Raw genomic sequence first — 19,509 nt, 5'->3', positions numbered from 1 at the left:
GCGGTTACCTATCCCAATCTCTCAACCCCGCAGAACGAAACTATGAAATCTTTGACAGAGAATTGCTAGCGGTCATTCGGGCACTCTCGGAATGGCGCCATTATTTGGAAGGAAGCCCCCACACCGTGATAGTATTCACGGTGAAGGTACAACAATTCAGAGAGGGAGTCTGAACAATGTTGGGTCTTGCAGAACCTAGCTGCTATTCGACCCTAAAGGGTTTCTGGACCAGGCTCAAGGCTCAGAGAAGAGGAAATATGATAGAAAACTACTGAAGACTCTGACTCCTACTGGTAACTGGTGAAAAGATAACTTGCTTATGTAAGCTACAAAAGTGCCAACATAAGGTAAGGTAAAAACAGTCTCTACAAGCCCAGCCAGAAATGAATCCCTACAACGGATCATATGAACCTCCTATACTTCCGCTCCGCCCAAAAGCTGACACGAAGACAAGCACGTTGGCAACTCGTCCTTTCCAATTATCAGTTGGAATTGCATCACGTCGCAGGAACCAAATTAGCCGCTCCTGATGCCCTATCTCGACGTCCGGACCATTCACTCGGAAAAGATGATAATGAGAATCGCGTTCTCCTCCCCGATACCATGTTCGTACGACTCATTGACAATGATTTGTCAGAAAGTATTGCGCGCCACTCCGCTGAAGACCCCGTATACCAGACCGCCTTGGAAGCATTGGACGGAGTATGCCTTCCCCCGATGAAATCTGCCCTTTCCGATTGGACGTGCATCAATGGCGTCCTCTTTTATAAACATAGAGCTTACGTACCAGCGGCCCAACGGCATGACGTGTTATTCAAACACCATGATCATCCTACGGCGGGACATCCCGGCCGATTTAAGACAGAAGAACTCGTCAAACGAGATTTCTGGTGGCCAGCCATGGGAACTTACATCCGTAAATACGTCGACGGATGCGCGTTGTGTCAGCAAATGAAGGCTGACACACACCCTGTTACCCCGCCATTGCGCCCAATCCCCTCCACCGCCACTCGCCCTTTCTCCCAAGTGTCTGTCGACCTTATCACCGACCTTCCCGTCTCGGGCGGTTTTGACTCTATCATGATCGTGGTAGATCATGGGCTTACGAAGGGGGTAATTATTTCACCATGCAACAAAAACATCACCTCCGAAGGAGTGGCCAAACTATTTCTCAAAAACGTGTTCAAAAGATTTGGCCTCCACGAGAAAGTGATCTCAGATAGAGGACCGCAGTTCATTTCGAAATTCTCTCGAGAACTTGCCCGACTCCTCGGATATCAGATTGCCGCATCGACCGCCTACCACCCCCAGACAGACGGACAAACAGAACGACTCAACCAGGAACTAGAAACCTATTTACGGATCTACTGTAGAAGCAATCCGTTAGAATGGTCCAATCATCTCCCTATCGCCGAATTCGTCCATAATCATCGGAAACACGATGCCAGGAATACCTCCCCGTTCTTCCTCATGATGGGTTACGAACCACGAGGAATCCCACACATCTTATCAGTATCAGACACGCCGGCAGCAGAAGAAAGACTTAGGAACCTCCAGAAGATACGAGAAGAAGCTCTTGCCTGCCATAACATCGCTATGCAACGAATGGCAGAAAGGTCTCGCCAGGAAAAGTACCGACCATGGAAGACGGGAGATAAGGTATGGCTCTCAGCCACCAATCTCCGCACATCATTACCATCTAGGAAACTTGCGCCCAAGAGATACGGACCATTCCCTATCACCGCGGTCTTATCGCCCATCACGTTCACCCTGAAACTTCCAGAACAATGGAAGGTCCACCCCACGTTCCACGCTTCTGAACTATCCTCCTATCGCGAAACAGAGATACACGGGCCGAACTACGCCGAACCACCACCTGACGTTATCAATGGCGAAGAAGAATACGAAATAGAAGCTATTCTTAGCCATAAGGGCACGGGTAAACGAAGACGCTATCTGGTATCATGGATAGGCTACTCCTCCGGAAGCAACGAATGGATACCCGAAGAAAACTTGCGGAGTTCGAAAGAACTCTTAACCACGTATAAGAAGAGACACAAGTTGAACTGAACGAATCATTCCCCTACGAACAAATCCCAAGTAACATGTCTCCACCCTTGACACCCTCTCCTACCGGATCATCATCATCATCCTTGCACTCACTCGGAAACTCTTCGTACAAAAAGAACATCCTTAACCTAGACGACGACGCCATCGTCGAGACCACTCTGCTGTCCCTCCCCCACGCAATTGAGCTTGAGAAACAGCTCGCTGAAGCACCCGCGTCCGCTGCCGCCCCTGTCATATCCCAGATTCACATCATACGCGCCACCGCCGCCCTTGAGCTCAGACTCAAAGAAATCGAAAACGATGCCCTCAGACTCGCATGCCAGCACCTCCAGAGACAAATACGCAGCCTTGAGATTCAGCTGCTTCCTTCTGCTTTTAGCACTATCTGCAAGTCAGTTATACGGACTGTTGAAGAACGAAACCAGACCGAAGTCGGTCGCCCGCCAAGCCCTTTTACTAGCGCTCCCCCCAGCAACGTACTTGCTGCAGATACGGCTGGAGAAGAAACTCAGCCTGCTGCTCAACCGACACCAGTCGAAGAACCACTCCCCATCCCCGAACCCACCGTCGTCTTCAAACGAAAGACCCGTAGAGGGGCTACCGTGCACGGAGTGTCGAAGACTAGAGCTTCTAAGGGAAAGAAGCGTGAAGTCATTGACCTCACCGAAACCCCCGACGTCATCACTGTAAAACAACCCCAGTTTTCCGCGGACAATTTCGTCTGCCGCGTCTGCAAGAAACTTGGGCACCGTCACAAGAATTGCCCCGAATATTACTGTCGCATCTGCCAGGCCCAGAAACCCGGCCATCTTTCTATTTATTGCCCTTACGCTGCGAAGAAAGAACTATTCCCATTGGTTTATACCGATGAAGGCTTCTATGAAGCACTAGCGGCATGGGAGGCCAGGAAAGATGAAGAACTTCTGGAAGAAATAGAAAGGGCGAACCGAGATTACGCCACCAGGTATAATGAACCAGAGTTCTGCAACGCTGACGCAGATCCCATCCACTATGACTACATGAACGAATACTGCGACACCGAAGAATAATTGAAGTCGGAGACTTCAACCGTAACAGGGGGGTAATGTTACAATAACATTTAGAGAGGCCCCTATACTCATTTTCCTTTCGCTTCTTAAACGGGCCGTCCGTACCACGCTTATCTCTTATCACGCTTATCTCTTATCATGCCTATCTCTTATCTTACCAAGCGGGCTGTCCGCCTCTTCTCTGCCTCTATCTTGATAACACATTTACAAGCTCCGCTTGAACACTGGTATATAAACCTACCTACCCATAGTTGTATTCTTTACTTTAATCTACTGGGTTTTACCTGGAACATTGTCCTTCAGTAAGGTCTCCAACCTTACTGTCTAAAGAACCACTATTCTAAGGGAGTCAGCGACACTCGCCTTAGCCAGAATACTTGATCTCTCAATCGAGAGCAGACTTACGTCTATCTGGCATTCCGCCGATTGTCTACTCAGACAGAGATAGCTCGACTCATCCCAGTCGTAACAGCAGCACACATATGGGGACGAGCAGTGCTGCCAGAGTCGCTGCGAAGATAACTCCAGCAGCTGCCGTCATGAACATGCAAGGTAGTATCAATCGCCTCACTGACGCTATTGAAAAGAGCTTGGCCCATCCGCTTGAAATGGTGCCACCACCACCACCACCTCCTCCTCCTCCTCCTGCTCCACCCACCATGATCTCCCGCGGTCTCGCAATCATGCGCAGCACAGATGCGGATCTGGGAGTTGAACAGAGAGCCACCCTCCTGCGGATATTTACCCGTGCAGGAGGGGAGAACAATCTTGCCGCTTATGTCGAGCTGGAGGATGACTTTGAGATGCGCCGCGCGTTTATCTCTGGGCTCCTCGTGTCTACATAGAACTACCATACCATTTGTATCACTTCTCATTACATTTTTGTATCAACATGTAGTATCTGTATTGTACATCCTATATGACATCATGATGAGTACACGGGTGCGATTGAGTGTGAGTATGAGAGTGAGAAGGAACTTGCGGGACCAGGAACGATGTATAGGTGCGATTGAGCGTGAGTATGAGAGTGAGAAGGAACTTGCAGGACCGGGAACGGATCAGGAGTAGATGGTTGTGGTTGCTGCTGCTGATATATAACATTGTAAAGTACAAGTGCATACTAGTACTAGTCCAGTCCGTCCTCATCCTCCTCTGCAATACCTTCTGATAGATCGTCGTTATCATCTCCTCTCTCCTGCAAAATGCGCTGATAATCCACCCACATCGCTTCGGCAATGCGATCACGCATCAAATGGACGTCGTCGTGTCTAGCCGGATGATTCTCTGCTGGCTCCTGCTCCCAGTTTGCGGTGTGCGCATCGCCAATGGGGTGGTCCGCATCAGGCAGGTTGCCTTCTGCAGGATCATGTAAGCGGATAAAATTATGGACGCTGCACAACGCAGCTGGGATCTGAGCTTGTACGCCCATAGCGTATGGTGGGGACAGCAGGAGGATCCGGAAGCGTCGTTTGAGGACACCGAATATCCGCTCGATGACATTTCGAGCGGATGCGTGACGTAGATTGAACAGCTCTTGTTTCGTAGTTGGCCTGTTAAAAATTAGCACATAACACAAAGAAAAAGGCTGGTACAACTCGCCTTACACTTGCACGACCCCATTCTGCAAGGTGGTAGCGCACGTTACGGTAGGGAATGAGTAGTTCAGGCCGCAGAGGGAAACCTGCATCTGCAAGGAAATATTTCCCTACAGGAATGCGAAGGTCATGGCCCTCTGCAGCCTCGTAGATACGCGCGTCTGTAGCTGACCCCTCCCAGCCAGTGAGGGCATATATGAAGTTGAGGTTGAAATCGCATGCAAACAAGCAGTTTTGCGAAACGAATCCCTTTCGATTACGATAGGGACCTCGTTCGAATGCGCGAGGCGATGCGTGAATGTGGCTTCCGTCGATGGCGCCAATGGTATCTTTAAAAAACGGCCAGAACTTCGGGTTATGGCGGATTTTGTTGGGAACGGAGGCATCTGGTAACTGGACATATTTTGTATAGAAGGGGGACGACGAGAAGATGTTGAGCATCTTGCGAAAGTAACTACATAGAACATGAGACAATATAAAAACTGTTAGCGCATAGTACTTACCGGGAAATCGTATCATTCGAGCGTTGAAATCTTTCGCCAACGTGTCTGAGGGACAAACCTGTAACAGATGTGTACAGGAAAATCGCAAGCTGCTCTTCTAGCGAGACGAACTTGGAGGCAGTGTGTCCAAGGGCACGAATCTCAGAGATGAGCTCTGCAAAGACGTGTGCATGCACACCAAGTTCGCACCGAATTCGTTCTGGATGACCAGACAATAGCTCCATAACCCAGGCTTCGCCGGAGAGGGCAGACGTGTGATAGGGCTCTGGATCCTTTGCATACACGGACTCTAATATATTGGCTGTAGCGCTGATCAGAATACTAACAAGAAGAATCGAATATTGGACAAGGCGACGTCGAGTTTCTGGGCGTTGGGGCACATAAGGTGGGAGTCGCGATTGAACACTCATTGCTGTAGGACATAGATCAAGGACGATGTGTATAGCGTATCGATAACAGCTGGCATTAGGGTTGGACGAATACAGCTATAATTTGAGCTCCGACGTCTGGGACGCTTCAAGCCGAGAAGCCTCACCTGACATTTGCCAAACCTCGGTCAACATCTCGTTGCCGAACTGGCTCTAAATGTTCGATAAAGTTCTCTTCTGTGACAGCCTCGGGAGACTCAACGGCTGGGCGCTGGTAGGTGCTGTCTTGTTTGTAGAACTCTTCGATCAGAGATCCACTCGCGCCTGTGACAAAAAGTGCTAGCGCGCGATGAGTAATGTGGCTTCATCGACGTTTGAATCAGTAACATGAGATATAAATTAGTTAAGATGCTTACGCACTTATGGAACCGCTTGTAGTTGAAGAAAATGTGGTACTTTGTATAGTTTTCCTTCAAGACATATGCCAAAGCTACGACTGCTTCTGGGGAAACACCAGGATACCGCGGAGGGGAAAGCACGTTCGGCGGGGAAGATGGGGAGGGGAACAAGGCATCGAGTTCGCTCCCTGAATAAATCTGTTGAACTGCAGCCATATTTGAGAGGGAAATCAGAATGCGGAATGGTGCATATGAATTATATGCTTGTCATATAATCACGCTAATGCATTTTAGGGGATCCGGATCATCTTTAAAATCCTAAATTAGGGGCATGCGGTATGTAATGTAAGCCTGTGCAAAAGCCTTGGCACTATGGTCCGATAAACACTTACTAGTCTCATCCTCCAAATCATTGCGCAGTATGTGTGGTCCGATCATCGGAAAGTGACAAAGCTGCATTGCTTCTCGGCGCTGAAGTCAAGCAGACGCATCTCTTCAAAAGTTAGCACTGACGGCCCGTCCATCGCCATGATGTTACACATATGCTATTCCAAGTACACTGGGAGTACATAGCGTACCGCTTGTATCCTTGACACGCGACGCTAGACATGAGCAACTTTAGATCTCTGTCGAAAAAGGATGTGTAGCCGGAACCAAGTAAAGGTCACAAATGGGGAAAGAGTTAGGTGGGGACAAGCGACGGAGTAACGTTGTTGTATTGTGAATCTATAACTGAAAGTTACAAGTATCGATGCGCAGAACACCGTGTGCAGGGTATAAAAAATTACTTAAGTTTGCTGAGCTCAACCCATTGACCTAGACTGGTAAATTTGGATAGAAAAGCATCGAGATCCGAGTCCTCGGCATTGGGCTGCTGGCTTTCTCCTGAACTCGATGTAAAGCGAAGATAGTATCGGTTGTCGGCATCCCTTTTAAGCACCAACATACAGTTCACGAGGACTCCCCATTTATGTACGTTTGCTAGTGCTCTTGTGTGTATGTGTCAAATATCTCATCAACCAGCAGCCCTCTCTGCTCACCTCGTTCCCTTCGTCTTCCAGCGATTTCCGTTTGGTCCGAAGAGCCTCGTGACTAGTTGATGTATCTGGAGGTCAGTAGCTATTTATTTGCGAGCCTCTTTTGGGTGCAGCAGGTGTAGTCCAAGCGAGCTGCTAAGTCGGAGTTGGCGGAGGGACACTTGGAACCGATCCCACAAGGAAAAGGAAAGTTGTTAAGAAGGAGGGCATTGAAAGAGTCTGTGGCTGGCGGCGTGAGCAAGACCAATACATGTTCCGTCTTCAAGTCTTGATGTTCGTCGGCCCAGCGAGTTCTGGTGTTCCATGATTTTTCAAACAGACCGACGGGGTAGCATCCTGATGAAGATAGCAGCAAGTCATGATTTCTGGTACAGAATACTCGGCAACGATTTTTTAGAGTGAGCTACTCGAGTACCATGAGCACAGTTGATGATTGTTGTCAAGAAAAACTCGACCTGGATGTCGGATGCCGGACTCCGGTACATATGCCGCGTTGCGCTCTGGCTACTGGCTAACGTTGGGCAAACGCCACACATATTCGACTCGATCAGAATTCTCTATTTTTTTGTCCTCTTAGAATACACAGTCCGTATATGAGGCAATATAGCGAGCAATGAGCATCTTGTGGAAAATAATCTTGAAGAACGTCAAATTAATGACGTTGAAGGAATCAGAAGGATGAGTACTGATTACTCTGTCGTGTGACGTGGTATATAATGTTCGTTGTTGAGCCCAACGCAGTCCCAAGGTAGAATACACGACGCAGGCACTATGTACAATATCGACAGGCAGCAAACATCACTAGTGGGGAAGGTTAGACATACGACATCCCGCATTTATGGGAGTCGATGACGTACCAGGAAATAATCCGGAACACGCCGTGAAACCAGCGGCTCTCCCGCTCGGGGGGCTGGGTCAAATTGTAGGCTGCGGATACCATTCGAGATGAATAGTAGACAAACCAAGTAGGAAAAACACTCACAAGCTGTATGATAATTTTTCATCTATTTCCATGATCGCCGCCTGGTTACCGCATCTGTAACAGTAATTCGGTGCGCTAAAGATCGTCACGACATTCCGATCTTGACCCCAACTATAACCTGAGCATCAATTACGCGTGAGCACACAAGCTAACGTCGTATTGAATGTACGCATACCCTCCATGACGAGCTGATGTGCTCGGGCGACAAGGGTCAATCCATTATTATGGTTGAAGGCCTCGGATATATCCTGCCCAAAGGTGTACCCCGCCCCGCGGGGTGAAATGCCCCAACCACACCGGTCGTCTGGGTCAGACCACAGAAGGTCGCACATAGGACCTTCGTGAGGAACTTCTTGCACACGGTCAATTGAGCGGACGTGATCTAATGTGTCGATAGAAGGTGAGAGACCGCCGTGCAGGCAGAATATCTTAAAGTCAGAAGGTTAGCCATTGGGAATGGAAGTAAGGTGATTTTCGCGGCGTGTTTGTATGGGAATAAGAGACTCACTTGGTTATCGATGAGGGCAGTGAGGGGAAGGTAGTCAAACAAATCGGTGAAGAACCGCCACACATTAGCGTTTCCATATTTCCGCAAGCACTCGTCATAGAAGCCGTACACCTGCGTGATTTGTCGAGATTCGTGGTTGCCCCGTAGAATTGTAACGCGGTCGCGATACCGTAACTTGAGTGCCACAAGCAAAGTTACTGTTTCGACAGAGTAGTACCCTCGATCCACGTAATCGCCCATGAAGAGGTAGTTGGTATCTGGTGAGTTTCCGCCAATACGAAATAGCTCAGAAAGATCATGCTGCGCGTCGAATAAACCAAGTATGAGGAGCACGATACGCGCACAAGACAAGATCAGCGGTCCAGATTACAATAATGAACAGGAACGCACAAATTGACCATGGATATCCCCACACACAGTTACTGGGCATCGTACGGGCTGTACGTTTGACTCCTCCATAAGGATCTCTCTCGTCTGTTATGGCTGCAGTCAGATCGAGTGCAGGTGGCGTCTTTATCGGGGTCAACGAACCTTGTCGCATAATTTCTTTACGTCTGCTTCCGTTAGTTGTTTACACTGACTGAGTTGTTCAATCCAGGCATCGATCTCGTGCTCCATGATAGGTTTGGATTATGCTGGAAGTTTTATGACAGAAGAAGAGTACGAAGGGCGTTCTTAGTAACTTCCTCTAAACTCCCTGTCACGGTATCACGCACTCATTATCAGGGTTATTGTCACGCAATAATCGTGTCACGTTTAGCTTCCAAACGCGACGCGTTCAGCAACAAAATCATGGCTCAACAAGAAGCTGTATATGCAACTGACGAGGTGATTCGCATAAGCCAAATCATCCCATACTTAGTGCTCAATTATTCCAGTATGGCCGACCGTTCATCATCCTCAGGGACCAGGGAAGAAAAACAAGAACTCATGGTGTAGAGGCAATTAAAGTGGGCGATTTTCTTCTCGATCAACAGTCCTGAGTTCACGAAATATATTCAAGTCGCACATTCTTGCGGCACGGACAGTAGCAAACATAATCCGGACTTCTCTAGGACCTCGAGGTGAGATCTATTTAGCCGTTGCATTACAGGAGTTTGATTGATCAATCATGCAGGCTTGGATAAAATCCTCATATCACCTGACGGCGAGATCACTGTGACGAATGATGGTGCAACTATTTTGGGACAGATGGAGGTCGAGCATCAAGTTGCAAAGCTCCTTGTGCAGCTGTCCAAAAGCCAAGACGATGAGATCGGAGACGGGACCACTGGTGTTGTCGGTACGATTTCAACTACCCATCTCTTTCCTTTTATTGAAATACATCTGAAGTACTGGCTGGTGCACTTTTGGAGAAGAGCGAGGATCTGCTGGACCGTGGTATTCATCCCATCCGTATAGCAGATGGTTTTGACCGGGCCTGTACTGTTGCCTGCGAGAAACTCGACACCATCTCAGATCGCGTCGAGTTCTCACCTGAAAACAAAGAAAATCTTCTGAAGACCGCGATGACCAGTCTAGGCAGCAAAATGTGCGCCAGTCCTTTCTTTCTTTCCTCGAATATACTTAAATTTGGCCCAGCGTGTCGAAGGAGTTGCAGCAGTTCGCTCAGATCGCGGTCGATGCTGTTCTAACAGTTGCAGACCTTGAACGTCGTGATGTTCCCTTTGACCTCATCAAGGTTGATGGCAAAGTCGGTGGCTCCCTTGCTGACACGACATTGATCAAGGGCGTTCTCATCGACAAGGATATGTCCCACTCACAAATGCCCTCTTACGTGCGCGATGCTCGCCTCGCAATTCTCACCTGTCCCTTTGAGCCTCCACGACCCAAGACTAAGCATAAGCTCGAAATCACGTCCGTAGAGGAGTTTAAGCACCTCCGGGATTATGAAAAGGAGAAGTTCGAGGACATGATCAAGATGGTGAAGGACACTGGAGCAAACTTGGTCATTTGCCAGTGGGGTTTTGATGATGAAGCAAATCATTTATTGATGCAGAACGAGCTGCCTGCAGTTCGATGGGTTGGTGGGCCAGAAATTGAGGTGAATTTCGCAAGTTCTCCCTACCGTGAAAGCATTACTGATGTTCTGTTCTTAGCTGATTGCCATAGCTACACAAGGTCGAATCGTCCCCCGATTCGAGGATCTTACAGCACAAAAACTTGGGAAGGCAGGTATCGTGCGGGAGGTCACATTCGGCACGACCCGCGATAAGATGCTCGTTATTGAAGAGTGTGCCAACTCTCGTGCGGTCACAATCTTTGTGCGCGGAAGCAATAAAATGGTCTGCCTTCTATTCACCCTCACTGCGCGCATAATCTGACGTTAAGGCACATAGATCGTCGATGAGGCAAAACGTGCCCTACACGATGCTATCTGCGCGGTCCGCAATCTTGTCGTGGACAACCGCGTGGTCTACGGGGGTGGTGCTGCTGATATCAGTTGTTCCATCGCCGTCTCGAAAGCTGCCGATGAAATTCCATCCATTGAGCAATATGCGATGCGTTCTTTTGCAGCTGCTCTCGACGCGATCCCCCTTGCACTTGCTGAGAACAGTGGTCTCTCGCCAATAGAGACATTGACAGAAGTCAAGAGTCGACAAGTCACAGAGAAGAATTCCAGACTTGGAATCGACTGTTCTGGAAGGGGAGAGAATGGTGCGTGATACCACGTTGCATACTTGAAACGCTTGAATCAAGTTTGGAATTCTAGACATGAAGAAGCAGTTCGTGTATGACCCTCTGATTTCAAAGCGACAACAATATCTACTTGCCACCCAGGTGCGAACCTTTTATTGCCACTCTGATGCACGATGTCTCAATGCGTTTTCCCAATTGCAGTTGGTTCGAGCAGTCTTGAAAATAGGCAAGTGGATGATGTCTCTTGCCGATCAAATGCTAATTGTTCCTACAGACGATGTTATCGTGGCAGGTGAAGCAGAAGAGTAGACTAGTTATGTCTAGAAGTAAAGACGAGAAGCAGACACTGACATTTAGTAAACATCCGCATGTAATTTGAACTTCGAAGCGATTCGCTGTGTTAAAGTTCTCCCCGAACATGCTGCAGGTGATGCTCTCGGAACTTGCAAACTTTTATTAGCATTACTATATTTGTTACAGATGTGACGATATTGATATTGATCTGTAGATTGATTTCAATCTACGGATAAATATTGTACTCAAGTACTTCTTAGCTAGGGGCCTAGGGCCCGAGCTTCATCCATGTGCGCATCTGAGTTCGCGTATACACGCTTTCTCTATAAAATCAGCCCACTTTCTTCCACTTCTCCAATCCTTACTGTTTTATTTCTCCTTCAGTGAGCATATACCTCTTACCTTGGTAACTGTCTACTGGCCAGCTTGTTGTGTTGAATTGCACTCATACAAGCTTTGTTGTCTCTAGCATTCCATTGTCGATATCCTATCAGACAATACCAATATGGGCAAGACTGATTTGCGGGTGCTTGGCCAGACACCTCTTAATGCCGAACCACCATGCCTCGTAGAGCTCACAAAGCACACTATTACACCGCTGCACCTGGCATATGCCCGTAACCATTGTATGTTTCTTCTAAGCTATGCTACGCCTCTTCTGTCTCTCATCATGCGCCTAACTCCGGTTCTCAATCCTATCATCTGCGATCAAATGTGATGTCGTGTCTGGATATTCCATCCCGTCCCATTTTCATTCTCGAATGCTTGGTCGCTTGACCGCGGACACTGCTGATGAAATGGCATTTGTGGCATCCGCAGCTGTGATAAAGGATCTGGCATCTGAATCTGACAGTTATACGGTCAAGATAGACGGCGAAATGGAGGGGATGGAAGAGAAGGTATTGAACGTCAAGGAAATGATCGCATCCTTTCCAAGAAAGGTGGTTGTGGCTGCTCTCGTCGTAGGTCATCCCTGGCATTTCAAAAATAAACACACTCACCAGTCTATCTAGTGCGCTGGTAACCGTCGTGTCAGGATGCAAGAGAACACCGGGAAAGAGGTCCGAGGTATCAAGTGGTCCGAGGGTACCATTGCGAATGCACGCTGGGGCGGTGTACTCCTGCGTGACATATTGATCAGTGCAGGAATCCCTGAGCAGGAAGACGCTCAGAAAGGTTTCCACGTCTGCTTCGCTTCGAATGTTGCGCCATGCGAGGATGACAAATGTTATGGAGGGTCTATTCCGCTTGAGGAGGTCATGGCCAAGGACGGTGCCGCTATGCTTGCTTACGAGGTCAGATTCTTAATTTCAGAAGTGCGCGTATATTCACGTTACCCACTAGATGAACGATGCACCCCTCACGCCTGATCATGGATTCCCTTTGCGCGTCGTTGTGCCTGGCTACTTTGGCATGCGATGGGTTAAATGGGTGGACCGTATCACTATTTCAAGGAATGAATCGCCCAATTTCTATCAGCAGCGTGATTACAAGATATTGCCTGAATGTGTATGTCATACATATCTCATCGAGAGCTTACGTCCAACATCTTCGCTGCAAATAGGTTTCCTCTCCAGAGAAGGCCGTTAAGGAGGATTGGTGGAGCCGTATACCTGCAATGCAACGGCTTAACTGCAACTCGGTCGTCGCCCACGTCCAGTGTCTGACATTTGCCTGTCCTGACCAGAAGACGCTTAAAGTCACAGGTTACGCCTACTCCAACTCCCCTATCTCGCGTGTGGAAATCAGCGCGGATGGCGGTGAGACATGGCACGAAGTACAAATCACATACCAAGAGGGTAACTGGAGTTGGTCACTGTGGGAAGGCGAAGTCGTAGTAGACATCGATGTTGATGCTCTTGAGCTGGCTAACCAAGGACAGAGGAACGGGCGCTCGAAGACCAAGGTCACGGTGATAAGCCGAGCATTCGATCAGTCTGGAGGCGCACAGGACACCGGATGCCGCTGGAACTTGAGGGGAGTGGGCTTTTGCGGCGTTGGCATTGGTTCGGTTGAAGTATGATCAATTTCCTAGGATTCTGGTGTACATCCTAAGATATTCATGGCTAAAGTAGTGTACCTTGGCGCCTTTATATCGACAGACCCTTATTTTTGCAAAACAAGTCGTGCGAATTCACATACCTCAATTGAACTTTTCATAGTGATTCGGGGTGTTGCGAGATCTGTATCGCCAAAATCTCGGGTCAGGGATTCGGCAAGCGTAACTGAGAACGTTCAGACACTCCTCGAACAAGCGCTGTGTTGACGGGCCGGAGAGATATGGAAACGCCTAAGCCGCATTAACACTGTTCGTATCGCGCCGCACTGAAGTGAGACAAGCGCTGAGTCCTTCTATCGAACACGTGGCCTGACACGTCAAGAGCGGTACCCTTGGCCCTTGTAAGCGCCAGGTATTATACATAGAATAAACTGCAACCCAGTCTGTCGATAACGAAGTGCATAGCTGGTGACGCTTTTGGCAATCAGATCAGGTGCCATGGCAAGCCAGCTTCATAAGGCATATGAACGTTTATGAACCCTGATTTGTCTCGTATACATCATCTCCTTGTGTTTAGCATGTCTTTGATGATCTATGTTATTACGATGGGCCTACCTGCATAGGGTCCGGATAACAAATCCCAATGCTTCTTTGAGCTCCCACCCCATGTTGAGGGAGCTTCCCATTGATATAAAAGGTCTGGCCTTCGATTATGTATTCGCATAGTGCTTGGCATCCATTTCTCCCTACGGACAGCGACTAAAATGACCGGAATTGACTTCACCGTCTTCAAAGGCTCCCCTACTGGAAAAATAGTTGAGTCAAAAACTCACAAAGAAAGCCTCAAACCAGACGAGGTGCTCCTCAAAGTCACTCATGCTGGCCTGTGCGGTACGGACCAACATCACAAGACGGAGGACATGGTCCTCGGCCATGAAGGCGTCGGCGTCGTGCAGCAGGTCGGATCGCAAGTCACCGCATTCAAAGTGTACACCCGTTTGTTGTTTGCGTTGTCGTGTAGCTGATCGTGTTGCGTTTAAACAGTGGCGATCGTGCTGGCTGGGGATTCCTCCACAATACGTGTGGGCACTGTGACGAATGCCTCAACGCGAACGAGTTTTTTTGCCCTGAGAGGGCCACTTATGCACACTCCAACACTGACCAAGGTGCATTCGCATCCCATGCGGTGTGGAAGGCAGCTTTCCTCTTCCATATTCCCGATGCTATCAGTTCCTCTGACGCGGCGCCATTGATGTGTGCCGGAGCAACGATATTCAACGCGATGTATTCGTATAATGTCCGACCTGCGGACCGAGTGGGAATTATAGGTGTCGGTGGTCTTGGTCACATTGCCATCCAATTTGCAGCGAAAATGGGGTGCGAGGTTGTAGTTTTCTCTGGAAGCGATCATAAGAGGGAAGAGGCGAGGAGTCTAGGTGCAAAAGAGTTTTATACGAGAAGTGCGAGCAAATATGAAGTCGGGAAGCCGATTAAGCACCTATTCGTTACAACTTCGCAACTCCCTGATTGGAATCTGTGAGTCTTATCTCGAGGTGTGTTTTTGGATTGACTTATATGTGATTCATAGCTTCCTCTCGGTTCTGGCGCCCAACGCTACTATTTATCCTATCACCGTATCTCATGGGGATTTGGTCATCCCCTATACGCCTATCATTTCAAAGGGGTTGACGATACAGGGAATCTTTTGTGCATCGCGTGGTGTCCAAGTCAAGATGCTAAGATTTGCGGCTATCCACGGCATCAAACCCATCACTCAAGAGTTCCCACTGACGGTCGAGGGAATTGAAGAAGCTATGGCCAAACTCGACAGAGGAGAGATCAGATATCGAGCGGTACTGGTGGCTGGGAGATAGGGTGGGATCCGGATAGAAGTAACAAAGTATTTGTATTATCATCACCAACGCACCAGAGTATTACCGAACGAAGGACTTGACAAATATGTGTCTTCGAGTACCACCAGAGATATTATTCACTGCAGTGAACTAGATTTCGGGAACCCTGAGAAAGCACGTTCATGTAAACGGGTTTTGGCATAGCATTGAGTGCTGTCACTCACAGCACGTTCATTTTGAAGACACCTCAGCTCCAAGTCGAGGGACAAGCTCTGTGTTGCGTCCAAAACCAGTGCAACTAGTAACCCGCCGAGCAATGCGCAGCTCCCAGTTCAGAAAATGGTGCAGGAATCTAGACGGAGTCTAGTCTTGCACTGGATATGACGACATGAGGGCAGGGATATTTCCTCAGTCCTTGTTGGAACACCTTCCATTACACGAACCGAATTTAAGGTTACTCGCGGATACATCAAATCCTCCCCGACATGGCCTGTATATGATCCGAGTTTATAGAGGAAATTTTCACTAGTAGCGCTTATTACTGTACGGCTCGTTAGCAAATATCGGTCTTTTGATGCCAAAACGGGTGTTTCCACCCTTATGACATCATAAACGTTTTGGCTCAGATGACGTTAGGGGCGCAACAATGTTTCAGTGTATACAAGTCTTTCACCCTCTCCGCCAAGCAAACCACATTCAATGAGCTATCTTACTTCAGTACGCAATTCTCTAAAGAGAACACTCGGAGCTCCGTCGCGATATGCAAGTGCGAGGTGTGCTAACAAAGCAGACACCTTGTCAAGCCGACGGTATGATGATGGAAGACGGTACACTAGGTATTGGTTGCAAATTCAATACTGCTTCTTATTATGCTTATCGTGACTTTATTTCCAAAGTACGATGCATGACAATGATCCAGAGGTACGTCCGCTCCTACTATCTGCCCCTGAAGCAGAACGAAATTCCTCTATCGCAGACGCTGGAGCGAGAGAAACGAAGAAACTTGTCCGGCACCCAGCTTGAAACTTCCGCGAATGATGATGCACCAGGGTGGAACGAAAATCTCGCGTCTGAATCTGAAGCACACGTGAAGGTGCTTAGTACAACGTACATCGAGAAACATGAAATTGACATTATTTCGTAGGCTGATCGCTCTTCCGTCACATTTAATGATCTTCAGCGCAAGACGATTGATTTTGTTAATGCAAAGCACCAAGCAGACGAGCGAATGGATCACAGAGAGGCATCCTACCTGAAAGACGAAGTAACTGGTCCCCTTGGCACCGCGAGAGTGGGTGAGTTCGAGGGCGTTGTTGGTGCCGGTGATCTTGGAATAGATCAGGAGGGCACTGACATAGATTCAGACGGGCGTACCATTAAGCGGCACATCGTCTATGAGGAGACAATCGAAGTTGTGAGAGAGCCCTGTCCAACGGAGAGCGAGGCTGATGTGAGTGGTTCGAGTCTCGATTCTGCGTCTTTGTCGTTGACATCTAGTCAGGTAAAGGCAGATCGCGGGGAATATTCTTGAATCACGCCTGTTAACATCGCGCGATTAATGTCGCCCTTATTGAATCGATACTCAACTTAGCCGTAGGCCTATATTCCATTCACTAAATCATGCCGTATGCTCCGAAGTGTACATGATATCATCACTTTTGCCTTCAGAAAGATTATTCGGACTGTTACTGTAATGTACAAGTAGCGATACATAAGTCAACATATGTCCTTGTCATGGATATTCGTACAGTATGAGATATGTTCTGAGATACTCATGCCTTGGTATTAGTCTCTTTACCGATAGTTTCCCCGGGGATCAAAGGTGGAAGAGCACCAAATTCCCCGTCCCCTGGGAACGTCTCTGGGACAGCATTTGTCTCTGTAGGGCCCAAGTGTACTGGTCCGGGACCAAAGGGTGCACCAAATGGCCCCTGCGGAAGCGCGAAATTCTTAGTAGTGACGCCAGGTGAGGTTGAGTTGATGGAAGCGGTAGGAATGGTGACATGCAGAGCTTGATCGGTGGCAATCTGGTTCACCGTCACTATGCGACGGGGGTCAAAATATCCGCGAATGCGGGGGTTAGACGGAGGTCGAGGCTCTGTAGCCTGAATGCTGCGGAGTGTAAGACGATCAGATGGCTGAGCAACCACGATGACAAATAGATATTACGTTGCATTAAATGAAGAAGTCACTTTGCTCTCCGCGGGAGCTCCAAAGACGAGGAACCTCGAGTCAACAAGGGAACTGTAAAATAGACCGACAATACCAGACTGCAATTTTCTTCAGTGAGATGGCAGAGCACGAAATTATCATTATTTGCTTACAATTTGGCCGTCGTTGCCGGGAACTTCTAGTTGTCCTTGAACACTGACGCTCGCACCTTGCTCTTCAACAGCAGCACTGCTCTGACCGAGCAACTGCGCCTGATACTGTTCCCTCGAAAGTTGCTTTCCATTGTAAACAACACTGAGATTGCGGGCGAAAAGCGCATCAAACGCTGCGGTGAAATCTGCTTGAGTCTTGGCCGTCAAAATGGCTATGAGATGGGAAGTAGTGAAGGCGGTCAAGGTGGGGAGAACGAGTGCCATGATAGTGGAGATGATGGTATTGATGAAGGATTTTCTGTCGCTGCCCCGTCTTATATAGTCCAGAGAGGGCGCCCACTACATAGTTACGGTGACTAGTATGAATGGCTGCGCAAATACTGCATTCCGCCGCTGTTAAGGCGAATTTGCGAATCGCACTGGTAGCATCACGGGGACCTGGATATGCCGATAGAAGGTGTCATGATGAAGACAAATATTAGTCGTTTCGGTAACTCAACAATTCAAACCTGCATTTTAGATGACGTCCGAGAGCCCCGGATGGATTGCGATGCAGGTAAGTAATGATTAATGAGGTGTCAATGACACTATATGGGCGTTGGTTGAGAACCCGTGCTTGGTCAGACCGGTCATTCCGTGCATGTCGCGTTCTTGTGTGTTCAAAGTCAACACGTTCGAGTGACAAGTCTGTCACACATAGGGCTCTGTCGCAACATAACAAACATAATGATTAGCGATGGGCATCCCTGCGTTGACATGATTACTATCATTTATTACTTGATACTTACCTATAATATTCACCGAGTCAACCGATCAACGTTAACGTGCACGACTTGTCTTGTCATTCGGGCCCGAGGTAATGCGACCTTGTGTTGATCGGGGATGAAGTTAATGGGCGGCCAGTTCATGATTTCAAACTCAGACAGATATTTGCCGAGCTACTAGTTCAGTCAAAAGTTCCTATGTAGTATGACGACCTTCTTTATGTAGTACCAGAACTAACTGGCGCATAAGACTTGGAAGATCGGTGAACAAGTATTAGTCTCGCTCACACCGCCAGTCACAGACTCCTTTAATACCATCCCTTCAAACAGTCTTCCTTTTCGCTGCGAGATCATTGGTTCCAAGTGCCCCTCTGCAAATTCGAGGTGCCAATTCGATTGAACTACACCAGCCGTACCCAAACGAAGCTTAAGTGCAAACAAATAGTGGATGAAAATTACTCACTTCCCGATATACCAACTACCAGCCAGACTATTCGAACCAAACAGAGACGACTGGAAGACGAAGGAAACGAGGTAAGCAGGGACGGCTCCTTCAATAAGATATTGACGCACGTACTGGCGTAAGTACACAAACTCCTGGGGTGACTCAGTTAAACGACCTGTGCACCAGTCTTTTTTTCCAGCTATAAACCCGATATGAACCCTTCTTCCGACGCTGGTTTATTTCCTCGTCTGCACCATTCATTTTCTCTCTTCAGCAGAGACCTAAACCTGCTCATGTCTAATGTCGCGTACCAGACAAGGGGGGAAGCGCTGTGCCATACTCATGGTAGACTTTTTTTTCGAGTCCTTGTTTATTGTCCGTGGGGGTGAAGCCCTATGACAGACATCTATGGTACTCTATGTTCATTTTCGGCATGGGAATCCTGTAAAATCCTGATCCAGGCTTTCGCGATGACGATCAATGTCGTCTTAATGCGATTGGGGGAAGTAGATGGCTAAGCACTTAGCGCATCTGTTGGGTTCGCTTCTACTTCTTTGGGGGGCACCGAAGGTGTTTTCCAGGCGTTTCGTGCGAGCGATGTACTTGAGAACTGACTTAACGCTTTTCCCGTCGTTCAGGAGGCCTCTTAGGTTTTGCGCTCGCGTTCCCAGCTCGGCTTT

General features: G+C 48.3%; 8 protein-coding genes across 8 annotated transcripts; 5 read left to right on the top strand and 3 right to left on the bottom strand.

Annotated features, from left to right (window-relative positions):
- Positions 1-3,601: 3,601 nt before the first annotated feature.
- Positions 3,602-3,964, top strand: HD556DRAFT_1441587 (uncharacterized protein; the record flags this gene model as incomplete). The annotated part of the gene is made up of 1 exon (XM_041306326.1): positions 3,602-3,964. One exon carries the CDS (start codon positions 3,602-3,604, stop codon positions 3,962-3,964), a length of 363 nt encoding a protein of 120 aa, XP_041161806.1.
- Positions 3,965-5,748: 1,784 nt separating this feature from the next.
- On the bottom strand, positions 5,749-6,199 carry HD556DRAFT_1307039 (uncharacterized protein; the record flags this gene model as incomplete). The annotated part of the gene is made up of 2 exons (XM_041299991.1): positions 5,749-5,947; positions 6,006-6,199. The coding sequence occupies 2 exons, from the start codon at positions 6,197-6,199 to the stop codon at positions 5,749-5,751; spliced, it is 393 nt and encodes a 130-aa protein (XP_041161805.1).
- Positions 6,200-7,553: 1,354 nt separating this feature from the next.
- Positions 7,554-9,266, bottom strand: HD556DRAFT_1290000 (Metallo-dependent phosphatase-like protein). Its single transcript, XM_041299374.1, has 7 exons — positions 9,042-9,266; positions 8,901-8,984; positions 8,511-8,810; positions 8,178-8,430; positions 8,003-8,120; positions 7,878-7,947; positions 7,554-7,821 (listed from the first exon to the last, which is right to left on the bottom strand). Exons 1-7 carry the CDS (start codon positions 9,126-9,128, stop codon positions 7,819-7,821), a joined length of 915 nt encoding a protein of 304 aa, XP_041161804.1. The 5' UTR covers positions 9,129-9,266; the 3' UTR covers positions 7,554-7,818.
- Positions 9,267-9,302: 36 nt separating this feature from the next.
- Positions 9,303-11,459, top strand: HD556DRAFT_1431383 (chaperonin Cpn60/TCP-1 family; the record flags this gene model as incomplete). The annotated part of the gene is made up of 11 exons (XM_041305010.1): positions 9,303-9,338; positions 9,389-9,460; positions 9,514-9,574; positions 9,628-9,792; positions 9,843-10,041; positions 10,092-10,554; positions 10,610-10,795; positions 10,850-11,168; positions 11,224-11,291; positions 11,352-11,376; positions 11,425-11,459. The coding sequence occupies 11 exons, from the start codon at positions 9,303-9,305 to the stop codon at positions 11,457-11,459; spliced, it is 1,629 nt and encodes a 542-aa protein (XP_041161803.1).
- A 214-nt stretch (positions 11,460-11,673) lies between these two features.
- HD556DRAFT_292374 (Oxidoreductase, molybdopterin-binding domain-containing protein) lies at positions 11,674-13,844 on the top strand. Its single transcript, XM_041310163.1, has 6 exons — positions 11,674-11,850; positions 11,914-12,070; positions 12,264-12,406; positions 12,458-12,739; positions 12,789-12,953; positions 13,009-13,844. Exons 2-6 carry the CDS (start codon positions 11,950-11,952, stop codon positions 13,465-13,467), a joined length of 1,170 nt encoding a protein of 389 aa, XP_041161802.1. The 5' UTR covers positions 11,674-11,850; positions 11,914-11,949; the 3' UTR covers positions 13,468-13,844.
- A 40-nt stretch (positions 13,845-13,884) lies between these two features.
- HD556DRAFT_1360416 (chaperonin 10-like protein) lies at positions 13,885-15,462 on the top strand. Its single transcript, XM_041302606.1, has 3 exons — positions 13,885-14,431; positions 14,488-14,979; positions 15,032-15,462. Exons 1-3 carry the CDS (start codon positions 14,208-14,210, stop codon positions 15,315-15,317), a joined length of 1,002 nt encoding a protein of 333 aa, XP_041161801.1. The 5' UTR covers positions 13,885-14,207; the 3' UTR covers positions 15,318-15,462.
- A 464-nt stretch (positions 15,463-15,926) lies between these two features.
- HD556DRAFT_292300 (uncharacterized protein) lies at positions 15,927-16,937 on the top strand. Its single transcript, XM_041310162.1, has 5 exons — positions 15,927-16,132; positions 16,193-16,217; positions 16,273-16,389; positions 16,441-16,746; positions 16,798-16,937. Exons 1-5 carry the CDS (start codon positions 15,996-15,998, stop codon positions 16,825-16,827), a joined length of 615 nt encoding a protein of 204 aa, XP_041161800.1. The 5' UTR covers positions 15,927-15,995; the 3' UTR covers positions 16,828-16,937.
- HD556DRAFT_292251 (uncharacterized protein) lies at positions 16,847-18,139 on the bottom strand. The gene is made up of 5 exons (XM_041310161.1): positions 18,121-18,139; positions 17,621-18,058; positions 17,466-17,566; positions 17,045-17,408; positions 16,847-16,984 (listed from the first exon to the last, which is right to left on the bottom strand). Exons 2-4 carry the CDS (start codon positions 17,882-17,884, stop codon positions 17,069-17,071), a joined length of 705 nt encoding a protein of 234 aa, XP_041161799.1. The 5' UTR covers positions 17,885-18,058; positions 18,121-18,139; the 3' UTR covers positions 16,847-16,984; positions 17,045-17,068.
- Positions 18,140-19,509: the final 1,370 nt, after the last annotated feature.

This window comes from Suillus plorans (assembly GCF_016647745.1).
Source record: "Suillus plorans strain S12 chromosome Unknown HD556scaffold_19, whole genome shotgun sequence".
In the NCBI taxonomy this organism is placed as follows: Eukaryota; Fungi; Basidiomycota; class Agaricomycetes; order Boletales; family Suillaceae; genus Suillus; species Suillus plorans.
The sequence above is the reverse complement of the archived record's forward strand: the minus strand, read 5'-3'. Positions and strand labels throughout refer to the sequence as shown.